At 32.5% G+C, this 16,617-nt stretch overlaps 3 protein-coding genes across 4 annotated transcripts in view; 2 read left to right on the plus strand and 1 right to left on the minus strand.

The window, feature by feature from the left end:
- Positions 1–6,730, minus strand: part of cdc42se1 (CDC42 small effector 1) — a 47,538-nt gene extending 40,808 nt beyond the window's left edge. Inside the window, exon 1 of the mRNA XM_073925339.1 lies at positions 6,599–6,730. The gene's annotated coding sequence lies outside the window, so the exon portion shown is untranslated. The remainder of the gene's footprint in view (positions 1–6,598) is intronic.
- elp6 (elongator acetyltransferase complex subunit 6) lies at positions 23–5,345 on the plus strand. Its single transcript, NM_001103142.1, is given in 7 exon segments — positions 23–424; positions 504–582; positions 1,800–1,870; positions 1,960–2,084; positions 3,353–3,539; positions 4,503–4,658; positions 5,130–5,345. Coding segments are annotated over 7 exon segments (795 nt in total). The 5' UTR covers positions 23–370; the 3' UTR covers positions 5,253–5,345.
- Positions 6,731–9,323: 2,593 nt separating the features above from the next.
- zgc:113232 overlaps positions 9,324–16,617 on the plus strand; it is a 29,900-nt gene continuing 22,606 nt past the window's right edge. Inside the window, 1 exon segment of one of the 2 annotated variants that reach the window (NM_001014359.1) lies at positions 9,324–9,513. In NM_001014359.1, the coding sequence (NP_001014381.1) occupies positions 9,493–9,513 (21 nt within the window). In that variant the 5' untranslated portion in view covers positions 9,324–9,492. 2 annotated transcript variants of the gene reach the window in all.

A 16,617-nucleotide genomic window follows, 5' to 3' on the forward strand; every position in this document is an offset into this window, starting at 1 on the left:
CGTGTTTCTGGAAGATTGTCCTAATGCGGCTTCCGTACACACGTTGACTAGCAGAAAAACGAAAAACGTAAGCAATTTCTTTACTTTTGTTTGTTATTAATATAAAAGCAACTGATGTCAAAGCATATACAAAAAAAAAAAAAACATTCTCTAACTTGATTTCTTGAATGCGTATACAACGCAAATATTCATTTAGCATCACAACTACTCTGCTAGTTATACTCTGGATAGTATGAAAGTGAATTCGCTGCTCGTGTTTACAGTCATGTTTTTGCTAGCATGAGAAATACTAAATATTTGAACGAGTAAAGAGGAGACTGAAGCAAAATCTACTTTAACTGTCAAGTTAATCTCTGAGGTTACCACAGAAATGTTTCCTGAATTGAACAGTCTTCTCAATGCTTCTCCAGACACTTTCAAACCTGTAAGTGATCATTTATCTTTTTGTAAACATGATGTAACTAGCAGCGTTACTGGCTAACCGATGCTTTCTGTACTTTAAGGGGGACTTTATCCTGCTGTCTGACAGACAAGCTGATGCATCGTTTCTCATTCATCACTATCTGTCTTTCTATTTACGTGGTGAGTGAGTGAGCTCCTCTAATTAATATCAAAACCACACTTTAAAGCAGTTTTTAATAATTAAAACCATGTTAAGTTCTGTTTTTGATCCAGGTAATGAATATCAGGGTTTTTGTTTGTGGCTTCAAATTTTAGTTTCTAACTATCAAAAGATATACGATCTCACAAATATTGGGATTAGAGATGGCTCTCTTTACAGTCAGTCCTTTTTTTTTTTTTTTTAGTAAATAATCAATTGTTCTAATATTGACTAATAAAGTTGAGTTGTGCAAATGACATTCATGCTAAAACAAGAGCTGAACAATATATCCTTTTAGCATTAAGATCACATATAATATAATATAGCGTATAATATGGTGATCATTCGCAATAGGCACATCAATATGTGCAATATTGAGTCTGGATTATAATTGATAATTTCGCAAGTGTTTTGGGGTTTTGAAAACATTCAGGCATAAGAAATTGTATTGCTTATAACTTTTACAAGTTAATAACGATACATTTTATTAAATTGTTACTAAAACTAAGACCAATTATTATTTTACACTTGATTATTCAATTAGACCAGATTAATAAAGTGACTAGGCCGAAAAGAAAATGAATGAATGAATGGTTATGAATGTGACATACAAAAACATTTAAGGATTGCGGTTTATACTTTTCTATTATATTTCAAACTCATTTTATCCGTTTGTCAACAGAAAGTTAATTATTTAAAATGTTGTGTAATCACTTATTCCTTTATACTTTAATAAAAACAGGTCAAAGTATATAGTTCCGCTTTCAATTTACACGTGATGAAACATTATTTTACTCTTTTACCTTCACAAAAGCAGAATGGGATCTATGCTCAGAAAATAAACTTTCTGAAACTCAGCCAGAAATAGGTAGAACATTAAACTTTTTTTAAACTCACGATTTGATGAGATTTTTTTTTTTTTTTTACAGAAAATGTCATATTGGACACACATGCACATTTACTCAAAAGAGAATAACCTCCAAAATGGAAATATTGCAACAGAAACCAAACTGTTAAACATACACTTGCAGAATGCCCCATTTTTAATGTTTGCACAACGAATGCCCTTCCACATCCATACACACTCATTCACTCTCATACACTACGGACAATTTAGCCTACACAAATTAACCTGTACCTCAAAATCTAATCTAAATTACCTTCATGACATCAATAACTTTATTATATATATTTCCAGCTGGCTGTAAGGTGTGTTTTCTGGGTCTTGTACAGTCCTTCAGCCACTACAGTGCTGTCGGTCAGAGGCTGGTAAGTCTACATCTACTTGCATTATTTAGTAATTTCACTGATGACAATAATTATCAGTCTTGATGGTGTGGTTTCTGGTTTCTGCGCAGGGAGTGAGTTTGACCCAGGCGAGAGAAAAAGGCCAGCTAGTCTTTCTGGAAGGACTGAAGGACTCTATTGGAGCTATTTTAAAGGAGGACACCAGTGAGGGGACACAAGCTTTGAGTTATCTCAGGCACGTAAAGCATCATTTAAGCTAATTTAGTTCAAATGACCCTTCTAGGGCTGTGCAATATGATGATATACAGTCAGGGGCGGATTTAACCAATAAGCGCGGTAAGCGGCGACTTAGGGCCTCAGGAAATGTGCGGGCCCCCAATAAATAACGAGAAGTATAAATTATATCTATAAATTATATATTCAAGATTGTATTCTCTCATTTAGTAGAGGGTCTAATATATAAGTGTATCATAATTATTACGTCTGCGCATATTTGTCCCTCACCCCCAATATAGAAGTTCAGCTGTCAAATCGGATGAAGATTTATTTTAAATGAAACTAATAATTTATTTATTCATTATTTTTAGTTGTTTTTGTTTTGTGGTAAAGAGATGTAGAAAAGAATAAGAAAAAATAAGCAAACCAAACAAAATATATACACATACACACACACACATACATACATGCATGCATACATACATACACACGTGTGTAACTTTAGTTTTTTAAAATAAAAAGTCTTAAATGTAAAAAACTAAATAAAATAAAAAACATTCCATAATGTAAATAAGTTGTCATTTAATAATGTCAATAACTCAATTTTGACAAAAATGTCAGATAGAACCTTATAATCATAAGGTGAAGAAATGTACAAAATGCATCATTTTGGGGAAAAAAAAATTCGCATTTACATTTGAACAAAAACTAAGTCAGGATTTGAAAGGGGTATGAATTATTTTGGGCTTGAGTCTATATAATATTATGGATGAAATAAAAAGTCTTTAGTTTTTAATATTGTGCTCTATCGATTCTATCGTTTTAGTTTTCATCATTTGGATGACTGCAGTCTGGTTGCAGGAAGAAAAAAAACAGCATGGTCAGAATGTTGCAAGCTTGAAAGTGCAAAGTTTAAATTTTGCATGTTGGTTCTGTTAAAATTCATTTTTAAAAAGGTTTCATATTTCATTAACATTTATTTTAGATTTCTACATTTAGAAATTAACATTTGGCCAGAAATTGTAAATAAAGTGAGAAAAACAATCATATGAATGAGTATATAAGAGCATTTAATGTCAAAAACAAATAGTCCTTTCCATGCGGTCGATGTTAACAGGTTTTACTGAACTTACAAAAAAAAAAAAAGTATTGTGATGTATATTTTTATAAATCGAATATGAAGTGACTTGTTTTGTGATAAGAAATTTTTGTCACATCACCCAGCCCTATAACCCTTCTCATTAAGTCAGAAAGGAAATGGATTTTGAAATGTGTTTTGTGTTTTAGGTCTCCTCGTGCTGGACTGGAAGGCCTCTTCAGATTTGTGGAAAGTTCATTGTGTCAGAGCGGAGATGACGGTCCTCCAGTGTTGATCATTGATGATCTAAGTGTGCTTTTGAGTTTAGGTGTCAGTGCTGGAGCAATACTAGACTTTACTCTCTACTGTCGAGCCACTGTGTGCTCCGAGTTACAGGTGAATCACCGTTTTTAGATCAGTGACTGCACTAAATTTAAATTATATTATAAAATATTAAAAATGAAATTACATTTGAAAATTTATTAAAAATACAAAACACACCAGCTCCTCTATGTCTCAAATGTATTTGATGCACCACAATTTAATGTCTTCACACAAATCAGAAAATTCCAAGTTGAAAAGTTTTAGCAATAATAGTGTGTTTGAATGTTTCATTTTGCACAATTACGTTATTAATAAATAATACAATTAGTAAGCTATTAACAGACTATTAAATCATCATGTTAATGGCAATTGAACATACTGAAATTCTTCCTAAGAGATCATGTAACACTGAGGACAGAGCGGTCATATTTTAAAATATGAAATTAAATCACATTTTAAAATATATTAAAATGCATAACTCTTCTGTAGGTCTCAAATGTATTTGAAGCTTCAGTATTAAATTTCTACAAACAAATCATAAAATCTAAAATTGCATTTCTCAGTATTGCTTATTTTCCAATACAAATATCTAATTATCCTTAAAAAAATCAAGATATATTTACTTAGATATATTTCATTCAAAAAACAAGTATCTGTAAAAGGGGTTTGAAAATGTCTATTAGGAATAAATTAAGTCGACTTTTCTGAGCCAATTGGCAGATTATTGTTCTGGTTTAGAGCATAAATTTGCTTCATTTTCTTCAGTTAAAAAAAAAAAAAAGTAAATGTGTTTTCAATAATTATTTAGGAATGTATATATTTGCACTGACAAAATGAGACAAATACATAGAACAATCACTTGTTTGCAATGCGATTATTTACATTTAAAGAACAAGAATTTTGTTGCCTTCACATTATTCATTAAATCCTTTAATTGGTCTTAAATATTAAATCTACAGAAACCCGAATATTTTACTACACATTTGGTTTTAACTATTTTAATAAAATGAACTATAAATGTATATTGATGTGCAGGGAAATATGGTGATTCTGGTGAGGTGTGAAGAGGAGGATGCTGATGATGATGAAGAGGGATTAAACCTGCTCCAGAGGGGACTAGTTCATCAGTGTCATCTGGCCTTACATGTGGAGGGTTTACCTACCGGCTACTGCAGGGACATACACGGACAGGTGCATGTCTCATGCTACAGTTCACTTATAGACTCTATTCAATTGCTTTTTAAGGTCCGGTAAAGTGCTTTGAAATGTGCATTTTTTTATGTGATGTTTAATGTAATCTCAACTGAAAATAAAGAGAGGGTGGGACTGTAGAGTAGCCCCTCCCCTTTTTAAAAAACAGCCAATCGTGTTGTTTTAAACACAGCTCTGCCAATGAGAGTGGTTGAGCTCAAGCGCATCAAATGAAAAGCAAATGAGAACCATCTAGAAGGGGTGGGGCATGATGGATACTAGAGAGCATTTGATTGGTCAAGCTTTGAGAAACTACAAACTACAAGCTTTACATGTTTATATCTTCTAAACGTGAATTGTCACTGTTTTGGAGCACACCAACATATAGATGTCCTTAAAAACTAACATCTAATTTTTTTATTTTAATTTTATGGGACCTTTAACTGATCTGACGGTTTTGTGTGTTTTCAGATGGAGGTTTGGTGGCGACAGGGGGAAAACGATGCTTACAACCAACGGAAAATATTTCAATTCAAAGTTCACGATAAAGGAGCTTCGTTTTTCACCCGAGGGACTTCTAGAGCAGTTCTCTGAGTTCTTACATGAAATATTTATTGTTTAGGTCTCTTATTTAAAATTATTTCATGACTATTTTTTTTATTAAAAGACATCTTTAGTGCATTACTGTTTTTAGTGGTTTTGTTTATTTGTTGTATTATTTTCTATTTTCGTTTTGTGTACCAAAATGGACCACCATTCAGTGTGCAAACATGCATTTAAAGCTGGAACAATAATGCTTGTAAACGTCTTTCTTTAAAGACACAGAAAAAGGACAGATACATGGATCAGTCATGCACAAAAGTTATTTAAATGTTCAATTCAAGTTTACTAGAACAGCGCTTTACACAATAATTATCATTCCAAAGCAGCTTCACAAAAGGTGCACATCATTACATTAGTCAATATTAGAAATGTTAAGAAGTTATGTAAAGGGGTTGGCAGTATATAAACGTAGTTAATCTGCAGCATTTAGTTTCACCCGTACCAAGTCACGCGTACCAATAATAATACATGTTGAAGTTTATTTGTTTAAAACTTTAATTGAATATTTAAATGTATTTGATTTTTTTCCCTTTGGTGAAAAATCAAATGCAAGTTCTCCATTGTGGGTCCTTTCATAAGATAATTTTAAGTATATTGAGATTTTCTATGGATTAAATGTGCAGTGGCATCAATATAATTAAACTTTAAAAAAAAAACAACATTTGTAATTTATTTGTAGCAAACGTTTAACGTTATTCAACTTATGAACAGCACATTTCAATCACTATTGTAAATTTACAAAAGAGGACACTGTTGCGTTGATGATAATGATTATTAGGGTTAGCAGCAGCACATTAATTTGAACAAAAATTACATGAGGTTACAAAGGATTTCTATTTTTAACTCTTTTGAAATTTCAAAATTAACAATCCTTCAAAAAAAAAAAAAAAAAAAAGTGGTATGCACAAAAACATGAAGCACCACTCATTTTTTCAACACTGAGAAGCAGACTTTATCAAATAAATAAATTAGAATGATTTCAGATCATGGCAAAAGATAAAGTAATAATTCACATTTTTAAATACATAACAAAAGTTTTTTTTAAATAATCAAAATGTGATGCAGACTTGCTTAGAATATTTCACAGAGCGTGTCGAGACTTGTGCTCTCAATCACGCCCACTGATATATAGCCAAACAAAAGCACTTATGCTACTTGATGTTGAGAACTTGTATTTAAATGTATTGTCATAACTACATGGTTTTTGTAGCACGAGTAGTTTGCTACTGCAATTTTATTCTTTATTCTTACACGTTTACAAATATCAGCAAATGAATCTGGCAAAGGAATGAAAGGGATAGTAGCCTACATTCAAAAATGAATCTCTCAACATTTACTCTTTACTTTATCCAATCCTTTTTGAGTTTCTTTCTTCTGTTGAATACAAAAGAAGATATTTTGAAGTATGCTGGAAACCTGTAACCATTGATTTCCATAGTAGTAAAAATAAATACTATGGATGTTTAAACAAAGAGGAATGGATTAAACTGCTGCTTAACTCTCAACTGCTCCTCATCCACCAATCAGTGTGAGCAGTCAATGATTGGCAACAGGTGATGGCCATTATAATTTTTTGTAGTAAAGTAAATGAGGCTGCACCCAAAATCGCCCCCTATGGACCTTATTCTGCAATGCCGATGTAAACTCTTTTCTGCAAATGTTTAAGAACTTCGGATTCAGTTGTCTATGAACAAAAATTACAAGGAATAATAAATAGAAGAAAACGGTTAAACTACTTGCTCTATAAACAACCATGTTAACCACAATACATAAAAATATTAGACAAAATCAGTTTAAAACATTCAGCAGAATGAACTATTTATCAAAAAATAAATGGAAGTGGACTAAATCTCAAGTCAATAAGATTAAAAATGGCTGCCCTTGCTATTACGCGAGAATAAGGTTAATAGCCCCGTTCACTTAATTATGCCTTTACGAGATGTGGTTTGCCATAAAAACAAATGCCCATGATTCCAGCCTTTCAACAGTGACATTTACAATAAACTGAGCTCAATCAGTTTTAATTTAACTAGAACATCAACCAGCATTGAGCATTCTACCAGTAATCATCTGCTTGCCTGATATGTTGGAATGTTTCCACAATTTGAAATACTGTTATGGCGTGTTATAATCTTCAACTATTTTAAGCTGCTTTAGCACAATCTACAAAGTAAAAAGTGCTATAGAAATACATATGAATAGAACTTAATTGAGCAAAGCCATCTGAGCCCAGAGAAGAAGCTGCAACATGAGGCCCTTTGAACCCAGGGGTGGAGCTGCACCAGGGGACCCACTGAGCCCAGAAATATAGCTGCGTCACATGGTCCACTGAGCCCAGAGGTGGAGCTGCTTATTTTATTTGACTGTTTATTGGTTTACTGTCATCATACTGAGTTGCTTGATATATGGTACACAATTGAGGCAAAGAATGATCAAGTAAAAAGCGGTATAGAAATAGAGATGGAATAAAATTGAATTGAACAAAGCCCTCTGAGCACAGGTGTGGAGCTGCACCAGGGGACCCACTGAGCCTAAATGTGGATCTGCGCAACAAGGTTCACTGAGCCCAGAGGTGGAACTGTGCCTTATGCTCACTGAGCCCTGAAGTAGAGTTGATTATTTTATTTGACTGTTTATTTGTTTACTGTCCTTATACTCAGTTGCTTGATATTTGGTACCCAAATGAGGCAAAGAATGATTAAGTAAAAAGCGGTATAGAAATAGAGATGGAATAAAATTGAATTGAACAAAACCCTCTGAGCCCAGAGTAGGAGCTGCACCAGGGGACCCACTGAGCCCAAAGGTGGAGCTGTGCAACAAGGCTCACTGAGCCCAGAGGTGGATTTGCGCCATAAGGCCCACTGAGCCCTGAAGAGGAGTTGCTTATTTTATTTGAGTGTTTATTCGTTTACTGTCATTATACTGTTACATGATATTTGGTAACCAATTGAGGCAAAGAATGACTAAGTAAAAAGTGTTCTAGAAATACAGATGGAATAAAATTGAATTGAACAAACCCCTCTGAGCCCAGGTGTGGAGCTGCACCAGGGGGCCCACTGAGCCTAAAGGTGGAGCAGCACCACAAGACTCACTAGGCCCTAAAGTGGAGCTGCCTATTTTATTGGACTGTTTATTAGTTTACTGTCATTATACTGAGTTGCTTGAAATATGGAACCCAACTGAGGCAAAGAATGACTAAGTAAAAAGCGGTATAGAAATAGAGATGGAAAAATTAATTTGAATTTAACGAAGCCCTCTGAGCCCAGAGTAGGAACTGCACCATGAGGCCCTCTGAGCCCAGAGTAGGAGCTGCACCATGAGGCCCTCTGAGCCATTTGAGGCAAAGAATGATTAAGCAAAAAGCGGTATAGAAATAGAGATGGAATAAAAGTGAATTGAAAAAAGCCCTCTGAGCCTAGAGTAGGAGCTGCACCAGGGGACCCACTGAGCCCTGAAGTGAAGCTGTTTATTTTATTTGACTGGTTATTTGTTTACTGCCAGTATACTGAGTTGCTTGATATATGATACCCACTTGATGCAAAGAATGATTTGAATTTAAATGATTCTGCAGAAGATAAACAAACTTTCTGTTCTGAATATATGTCCTACTTTTTCTGTTTCTGGAATATGTGCTATTCTGAATATTTGTCCTACCTTTTCTGTTTCTAAAAGAGTCATTTACCACCAATATGGCATTTTAGAAATCTTTTACGGTAATGCCACATTTTGAAGGAGTTTAAAAAGTCACTGAAGATCACAATAGAAATGAGAATTATAATTCAGAAACGTCTTTATCCTCCACTGATAGTAATAGTTAACCGCCAATATTACACCAAAAAAATTATACATAATTATAAATATAATGAAAATATTCTAGAGCTAGAGAATAGTGAGTTATATCTGACAGGGAATTATATTTGACATTTATTCGCCATTGCTCTTTGTAGTACAGGAGAGTGTTTGTTTGTGGGACAACTCAGGTATTTCTCACCCAGTTGAGGAGAGGTGGGAGCCTGGGAGATTGTGGAGAGGGTCAAGAGCTCTGTCCGCCTGTCTCGGTGCAGGGGGACCAGCATCACACACAGGGCAGAAGAATGTTTTGACCACAGAAGCCCCTCATTGAAACGGTGCTGGCTGCATTCTCTGAAACCCCTAGACTGCACTTACCCAAGGAATCAGAGCTCTGTCCGGAAAGCAACCGTCTGGCAACCTGAGCAGGAGGCTGCTGGCCATGGGAGCCTCCAGGGTGAAGGTAAGATGCAGAAGCTAGAACATAGAGGGAATTCACAGAGATTCAAATGTGGATCTAAGATGGAACACACACTTTTTGGAGTTCACATCAAATTAAACATGCAAAAATATACATAGAATGTTAAATGCAAATGTATACTTTGATTTTCCAGAACCATTTGTGAAAATAAAATGTAAAAAATTTGTTGAAATAATGTTGGCATTCAGCGTAACCAGTGTATTTATGTAGCAACTTATTCTGACCTGTACTTATTTAAATAATTGGTTTGTAAACATTTTATTTATTAAAAACTTCTCGCTGGCCAGTGGGTAAAATTTAATTGTAAGGAAAGTGGCAATGTGTAAAAAAAAATATTTAAAGTTTTAGGGCTGCACTGTGATCCTTAAATAGTGTCTTTTAGGAGGTTATCAAATTATTCTTGTTGTAATTATGCCAAAAAGATAAGATTATTTGATATATAAACCATTGTGATATCGAATGACATTTCAGTGGGGGTCTTTTGCAAATCGTAAAAAGATTTAAATAAGTAAAATAATAATAGTAAAATATAATTTTTAAAAATGTTTAATTATACATTATAAAAACATTACAAAAATATACAAAGACATAAAAATGTAACAATAACCAAATACACTGAAGAGTATTTTGAGCAAATAATATTAATAATAAAAAAAAAATAAATAAAAATAAATAAATCAGGGGACTAAATCACAAGGAGCAGGATCAAGCTGAAGAGTTTGGACATGTTTGCGAAGGGGTTCCCACAATTTAATAAAAATAGTGCCAGGTCGGAGAAGAGAGTTCCTTTTTGTTTTTTCTCATTTCAGTAAAATAAAGAACATTTCTTATCCTACAAGTGTGAGAAGGAGGGTGAGGGCTCTTCCAGTTCAGAAGAATTAATCGCCTAGCCAGAAGAGTTAAGAAGGCTACAAAGCCTACAAAATGAGAGGGTAAAGTGTGGTCGGGCGGAAGAACCCCAAATAATCCAATAATTAGACACGGTGGGATATCAATAGTGGTAATAGCTGATAGCGAGAGGAATACTTGTCTCCAATAGACATATGGATTAGTAAAATATACATTTTTGACATAGAATCAACTTTATTTATGCACATTTAGTGGCTCAGACGGTTTGCTTTGTCAATATGAAGTGTTGTCGTCAGATTCATATTGGTTGGTTTTAAGCACTTGTCTTGTCTTGTTGAAAGCAAAAAGCAAACAAATTGGTCACTAGGGAGAAATCGTTTAATGTATGGATTCAACCAATGCGTTGTTAATCAGTGCATATTTAGGTTTAACGTTATAGAATTACATCCATGCATAATAAACATTTTTACGCCATTTAGACTGACAAATAGAATTAATTGCATAGTAAATATATAACAAACTAACTGCACTGTAAGACATATTGGTTAATTGTTGACATTGTGAATTGTATTATGGGATGTTGATCTCACTGTACATTTCAGTTTGATGTTGAAAATTCAACTCTACAGTTTAAGAAAGTGACTTTTAATGGCATTGTTGTTGTTTGATATAATATAATGTATAAGGAATAAGGTATGTACTGGCATTCTATTTCAAAGTTTTTGTACCATAATATACAAGACCAACCCAGACAATATACCACTTCAAGCAATTAAAAATGTTCATAACAGTCAGTTTAACAAACTTTTCAAGATTAAAAGTTGAAGGAAATATCAAGGTCCCGCAATTAAATTTGAAACATAAATGAACAGGAAAAAAATTAAATCACAAAAACTGCTCATTTACAGATATTTTTTACAGTATACATAGATCATTTTTTATGCCAGTATTTGTTAATGTGTGTCGTCAGCAACCTATTACTTTTATAAGATGTCCTGTGAGACCAGTATAAAGTATATTGCATATAAATAGACTTTTTATTAATGTTTCTGATATTATTAACCACTTGTAATATGTTTCACAATACCAGATTTCAATACAATCATTTAGTTTAATAGCCTGTACATGTTACACAGTTAAAGAATTTAAGGTGACAGAGATGGAAAGGTATGCAGCACCTCACTGTCCCAGAGACCCTGTAGGTTTGTGAGGAAGCGAATGCTTTAGACTTATGAGCCCTTTAGCTCCACCCCATCACAGTGCAGCTTATTAAATACATACATATATATATATATATATATATATATATATATATATATATATATATATATATATATATATATATATATATATATATATATATATATATATATATACACACACAGTTGAAGTCATAATTATTAGCCCCCTTGAATTATTAGCGCCCCTGTTTATTTTTTTCACCAATTTCTGTTTAATGGAGGGAAGATTGTTTCAGCACATTTCTAAGCATAATAGTTTTCAAAACTTAACTTAACAGATTTATTTTATCTTTGACATGATGACAGTAAATAATATTTTACTTGATATTTTTCAAGACACTCTTATACAGCTTAAAGTGACATTTAAAAGGCTTCATTAGGTAATAAGGTGAACTAGGCAGGTTAGGGTAATTACTTAGGCAAGTTATTGTATAATGATGGTTTGTTCAGTAGATTATCGAAAAAAATTAGCTTAAAGGGGCTAATAATTTTGTCCAAAAAATTGTTTTTAAAAAATTAATAACTGCTTTTATTCTATCCGTTCTATCCGAAATAAAACAAATAAGACTTTCTCCAGAAGAAAAAATATTATCAGACATACTGTGAAAATTTTCTTGCTCTGTTAAAAATAATTTGGGAAATATTAAAAAAAATAAAATAAAATCAAAAAGGGGCTAATAATTCTGACTTCAACTGTATATATATATATATATATATATATATATATATATATATATATATATATATATATATATATATATATATATATATATATATATATATATATATATATATATATATTCATTAAATGTACAATTCCAATTTTTTTACATTCTTGAAAGAAGTATCCTCTGCTTATCAATGTTGTATTTATATGGTCAATAATACATTAAAAACAGCAATATTATGAATCATTAATCCATGAATAACTGTTCGTAATTTAATCTAAATGTATGTGTTATGCTGATTTGATGCTCAGTAAATATTTCTTATATTTTATTACAGAAGTTTTACAATAGAAAAAATATTAGGGGGAGAATTATTTTTTGAATTATAAAGTTAATTAAAACCATTTTTATGAATTTATTGTAACTAATATCAATAATATTCCCTAAACTTTTCTAAAATACTGTATAATAATTAATGTAAATGTGTAATTGCAATGGATTTTTTTTTGTCATTGAACAAGAGATCCAAAAATGTCAGTTGAGTTCAAAGGTCAAAGGTCACATTCAGTACTGTACGATAAGCATGCAGTACTGCTGTCGCACAGAGAAAGTGAGATTTTACAGGGAAATGAAAATGGGCCTTTCAACAGTCAGGTCTGGAATTTGAGAGCAGCCTGAGAACTGTAATGATGTGAAGCGTTTGAGATTTGATTGAAATCTCCCTCTTTACTGCATTTACATGTACATTCTTGGCTGCCTATTTTACCATGATATTGGCATGTTAGTTAAATATGATGTGTATGACATGACGTATACCAACAATTCTACAAATAACAATTACAGGCATCAGCTGATGGCGTCTCAATAAACCCCAAAATATCACTGGGCCACATGCTGATAAATGTGCATCAGATAGCAGGATTAGAAAGGTGATTGAGACTTGTCTCGTAATTCAAATATTTTTCCTCACAATTCAAACTTAACATCTCACAGATCTTTCCCATTCATCTCTGAATTGTGAGGAAAAAAGAAGAATTGTGAGATATTGCTAAAAGATGCAAAAAAAAAAAAAAAAAAAGTAAGAAGATTGAGACTATCTCTTAATTTTGTATTTATGTTTCATTTTTTTGATCAGTATTCTGAAATTTATTATAATTTCAAGTAGGATTGCTGGAATTATTGCATTTTTGTCTTTCTTCCTCATATTTTTTTCTACAGAGTCGATTAGGAACTTATACATGTATTTGTGAGAAGTTGCAATTCACAAAAAAGTCCAAAATTTGAGATAACATTCACAGTTACCTATATTTTTATTTTATTAATTATTTAGGAGAAACACACTTTCATAGACTGACTTATAAGATCTTATAAACAACATTTCCAGTGATTTTTTGATTCTTTATTTAGATAGAAAATCCTTCCTATTCTCCATGATGCTTTGTGTGAATATGGGAGTACATAGCTAATGCTATCATTAAAGTGTATGCAAAAAGGCCAAAAGTACCTCTCATTCTGTTTTCACAATGTTTATAGATACTTTGTAGTGCAACCTTATTATTTGAAGCCATGTTTTGACAGTTCCCCAAAACTGGAAGTGCAACCATAATTTGAAACAATGTCGTCAAGTGCTAAAAGGTCTGATTTGATACTTTTGATTTTTTTTTAAAATTCATTTTGTCAGTTCAATCACGGGCTAAAATGTTTGTTTCTCTCAACTAAAAGGTCATAAGACAGAATCATAAACATCTCTGGATGAATAAACGTTTACCTGAAGTCCATTGTTAACAATACTTGTAATTTGTAAATGTCTTATATCTTCGTCTACAACAAAACAAGCGTGCAGTTTGAGGGCAACTGTGCTGCAGATAAAGACGATTTTTACCAATTGATATTTGCAAAAACATATAAAACAATTATCTAAGTATAGGCAACACTGCTAATCACTAGCTATAAAAACAACTTTAGCAAAACAGATGCGGACATGTCTAAAACGCTAGAACTGTACTGATGTGAAGCATTTGAGATTTGGTTGAAATCTCTATGTTGCATATACATGTACATTCTTGGCTACTTACCGTAATATTGGCATGTTAGTTAAATATGATGAGTATAACGTAAATTAACAATTCTACAAATCACAATTACAGGCGTCTCAATAAACCGCAAAATACCACTGGGCCAAATGCTGATAAATGTGCATCAGTTAGCAGGATTAGAAAGGTGATTGAGACTTGTCTCATAACTCAAATATTTTTCCTCACAACTTAAACTTGATGTCTCACAGATCTTTGTTATTCATCTCTGAAGGAAAAAAGAAAGGATTGTGAGATATGGCTGAAATATTTTAAAAGGTCAGAAGTTTGTAAGAGACGTTATCTCTTCATTTTGTATTTGTATGTTAATAATTTTTTTTTTTTTGCTCAGCATTCTGAGATTCATCATCCAGAATTTCAAGTTGGATTTTCAGGAATTATTGAATTTCTGTCTTTTTTTCCTCATATTTTTTCTACAGTCAGTTATGAGCCTATACATGTATTTGTGAGAAATTGCAATTCAGATGAAAGTCAGAATGTTTTGATCAGTGATTCTCAAACTGTGGTACGCAGGCTTCCTTCTAGTGGTACGCGGAGGATTCGCTGAATAAATAAAGTAAAAGAAATAAAAACACTTTTAACCCTTTAATGCGTACGATAAGCCTGATGTGATCAGTAGAAGCCTGATTTTAATAGGGTAAACTTTTTATTTTATTTTCAATTTTCTAATGTTTGTTATGTATTCTATCATGTGAAGCTAACCTCCCTGTATTTGTAATGGTTGTTGGGGCGTATCCTCCATTTTTATATCCCAGTGTTGACAGGTATAGTGTAATGACTTGCTTTTCTGACACACAGCCTACTCTAAAGCACATTAAGCAGATCTTATTTCTAATTTAAATATGTAAATTTTATTCATATATTTAAAATACAAGTTAATGTTTATATTTCAAAGATATACAAAAAAGTCGTGTGTACATGCAACATATATTTAAAAATTTATCAAAGAGTTTATATATGAATATGATGACATATAGCCTTTATTTATGAGGTCCAAGTTTTGATGAATAGGTTACTTTATGATAATACTTTACATTGAAGTACAGCAGTTTTCTTATGTTGTGTCATTTTTAATCAACTTTCAAAATCACATTTTAATTTAAACATTGACGTTTTATTTTTTACCTGTGAACACAGTACAGTGTTAATGTTCAAACTATTTATAATGTTTAAAGTGGCTGACAATAATAAATATTCATAACAATAAGAATTAATCTGCCACGTTTTTGAACTGTGCAGCTATATATACTTGGCTTAATTAAGCCAACTACGCTACTGTATTTCCATACTGGTCATTATGGTTTGTCGTGGAGAGAAATAAAATTCTGAGGTGGTACTTGAAAAAAGTTTGAGAACCACTGTTGTAGATAAAACGTCCGTTACATATATTTTTATTTTATTCAGATTGACTTATAACCATCTGAGAAACATTATAACATTTCAAGTGGTGCTTTTTCTATTTGTTATTTAGACAAAAATGTCATATTCCCCATGATGCTTTGTGTGAAAAAATATGGGAGTACATTTCAATAAGTGTATGCAAAAAAGGCCAAAAGTACCTCTCATTCTGTTTTCACCGTTTATGGATAATTTGTAGAGCAACCTTATTATTTGAAGCCATTTAGTTTAGTTCTTTGGAACGAAAGTTTCCCAAACCAAAACGGCAACCATAAAGTAGTCAAGTGCTAAAAATGTCTAATTTACTCTGCATTTAGTTTGACTCAGTTTGATTCATACTGACAGTTCATAAACGCAATAAAATGTTTGTTTCTCCCAACGAAAAAAAAGACAGAATCATAAACATCTCAGGGTGAAGTAAATATTTATCTAAAGTGCATTGTTAACAACAAGACGATGCATTTTGTTTTTTTCGCGCGTAGCGTGAGGGCAACTTTGCTGTAAGTTAGATAAAGGCAATTTTACCAACTGATATTTGCAAAAAAAATGATCAAATTACAGCCAACGCCCCTAGTCCTTAGATATGAAAGAAGTTTTTAGGAAAACAGATATTGACATGTCTATAACACGCGGGAAAACTCACTTCTGAGAGAAATTTCTTCTCTGGCGTTTTGTATGTGGTGATGAGCTCCTCTAATTAACAATAACCACTAGAGGGGGATATTTATAGATAACAATGTTCTTAAAGCTTTAAGGCAGGGGTGCTCAAGCTTTTTCTTACGAGGGTCTAAAAACCAAACTTAATTGAGGTTAGTGGGCCGAAAGTAAATATAGTTG

Source organism: Danio rerio, chromosome 16 (assembly GCF_049306965.1).
Source record: "Danio rerio strain Tuebingen ecotype United States chromosome 16, GRCz12tu, whole genome shotgun sequence".
In the NCBI taxonomy this organism is placed as follows: Eukaryota; Metazoa; Chordata; class Actinopteri; order Cypriniformes; family Danionidae; genus Danio; species Danio rerio.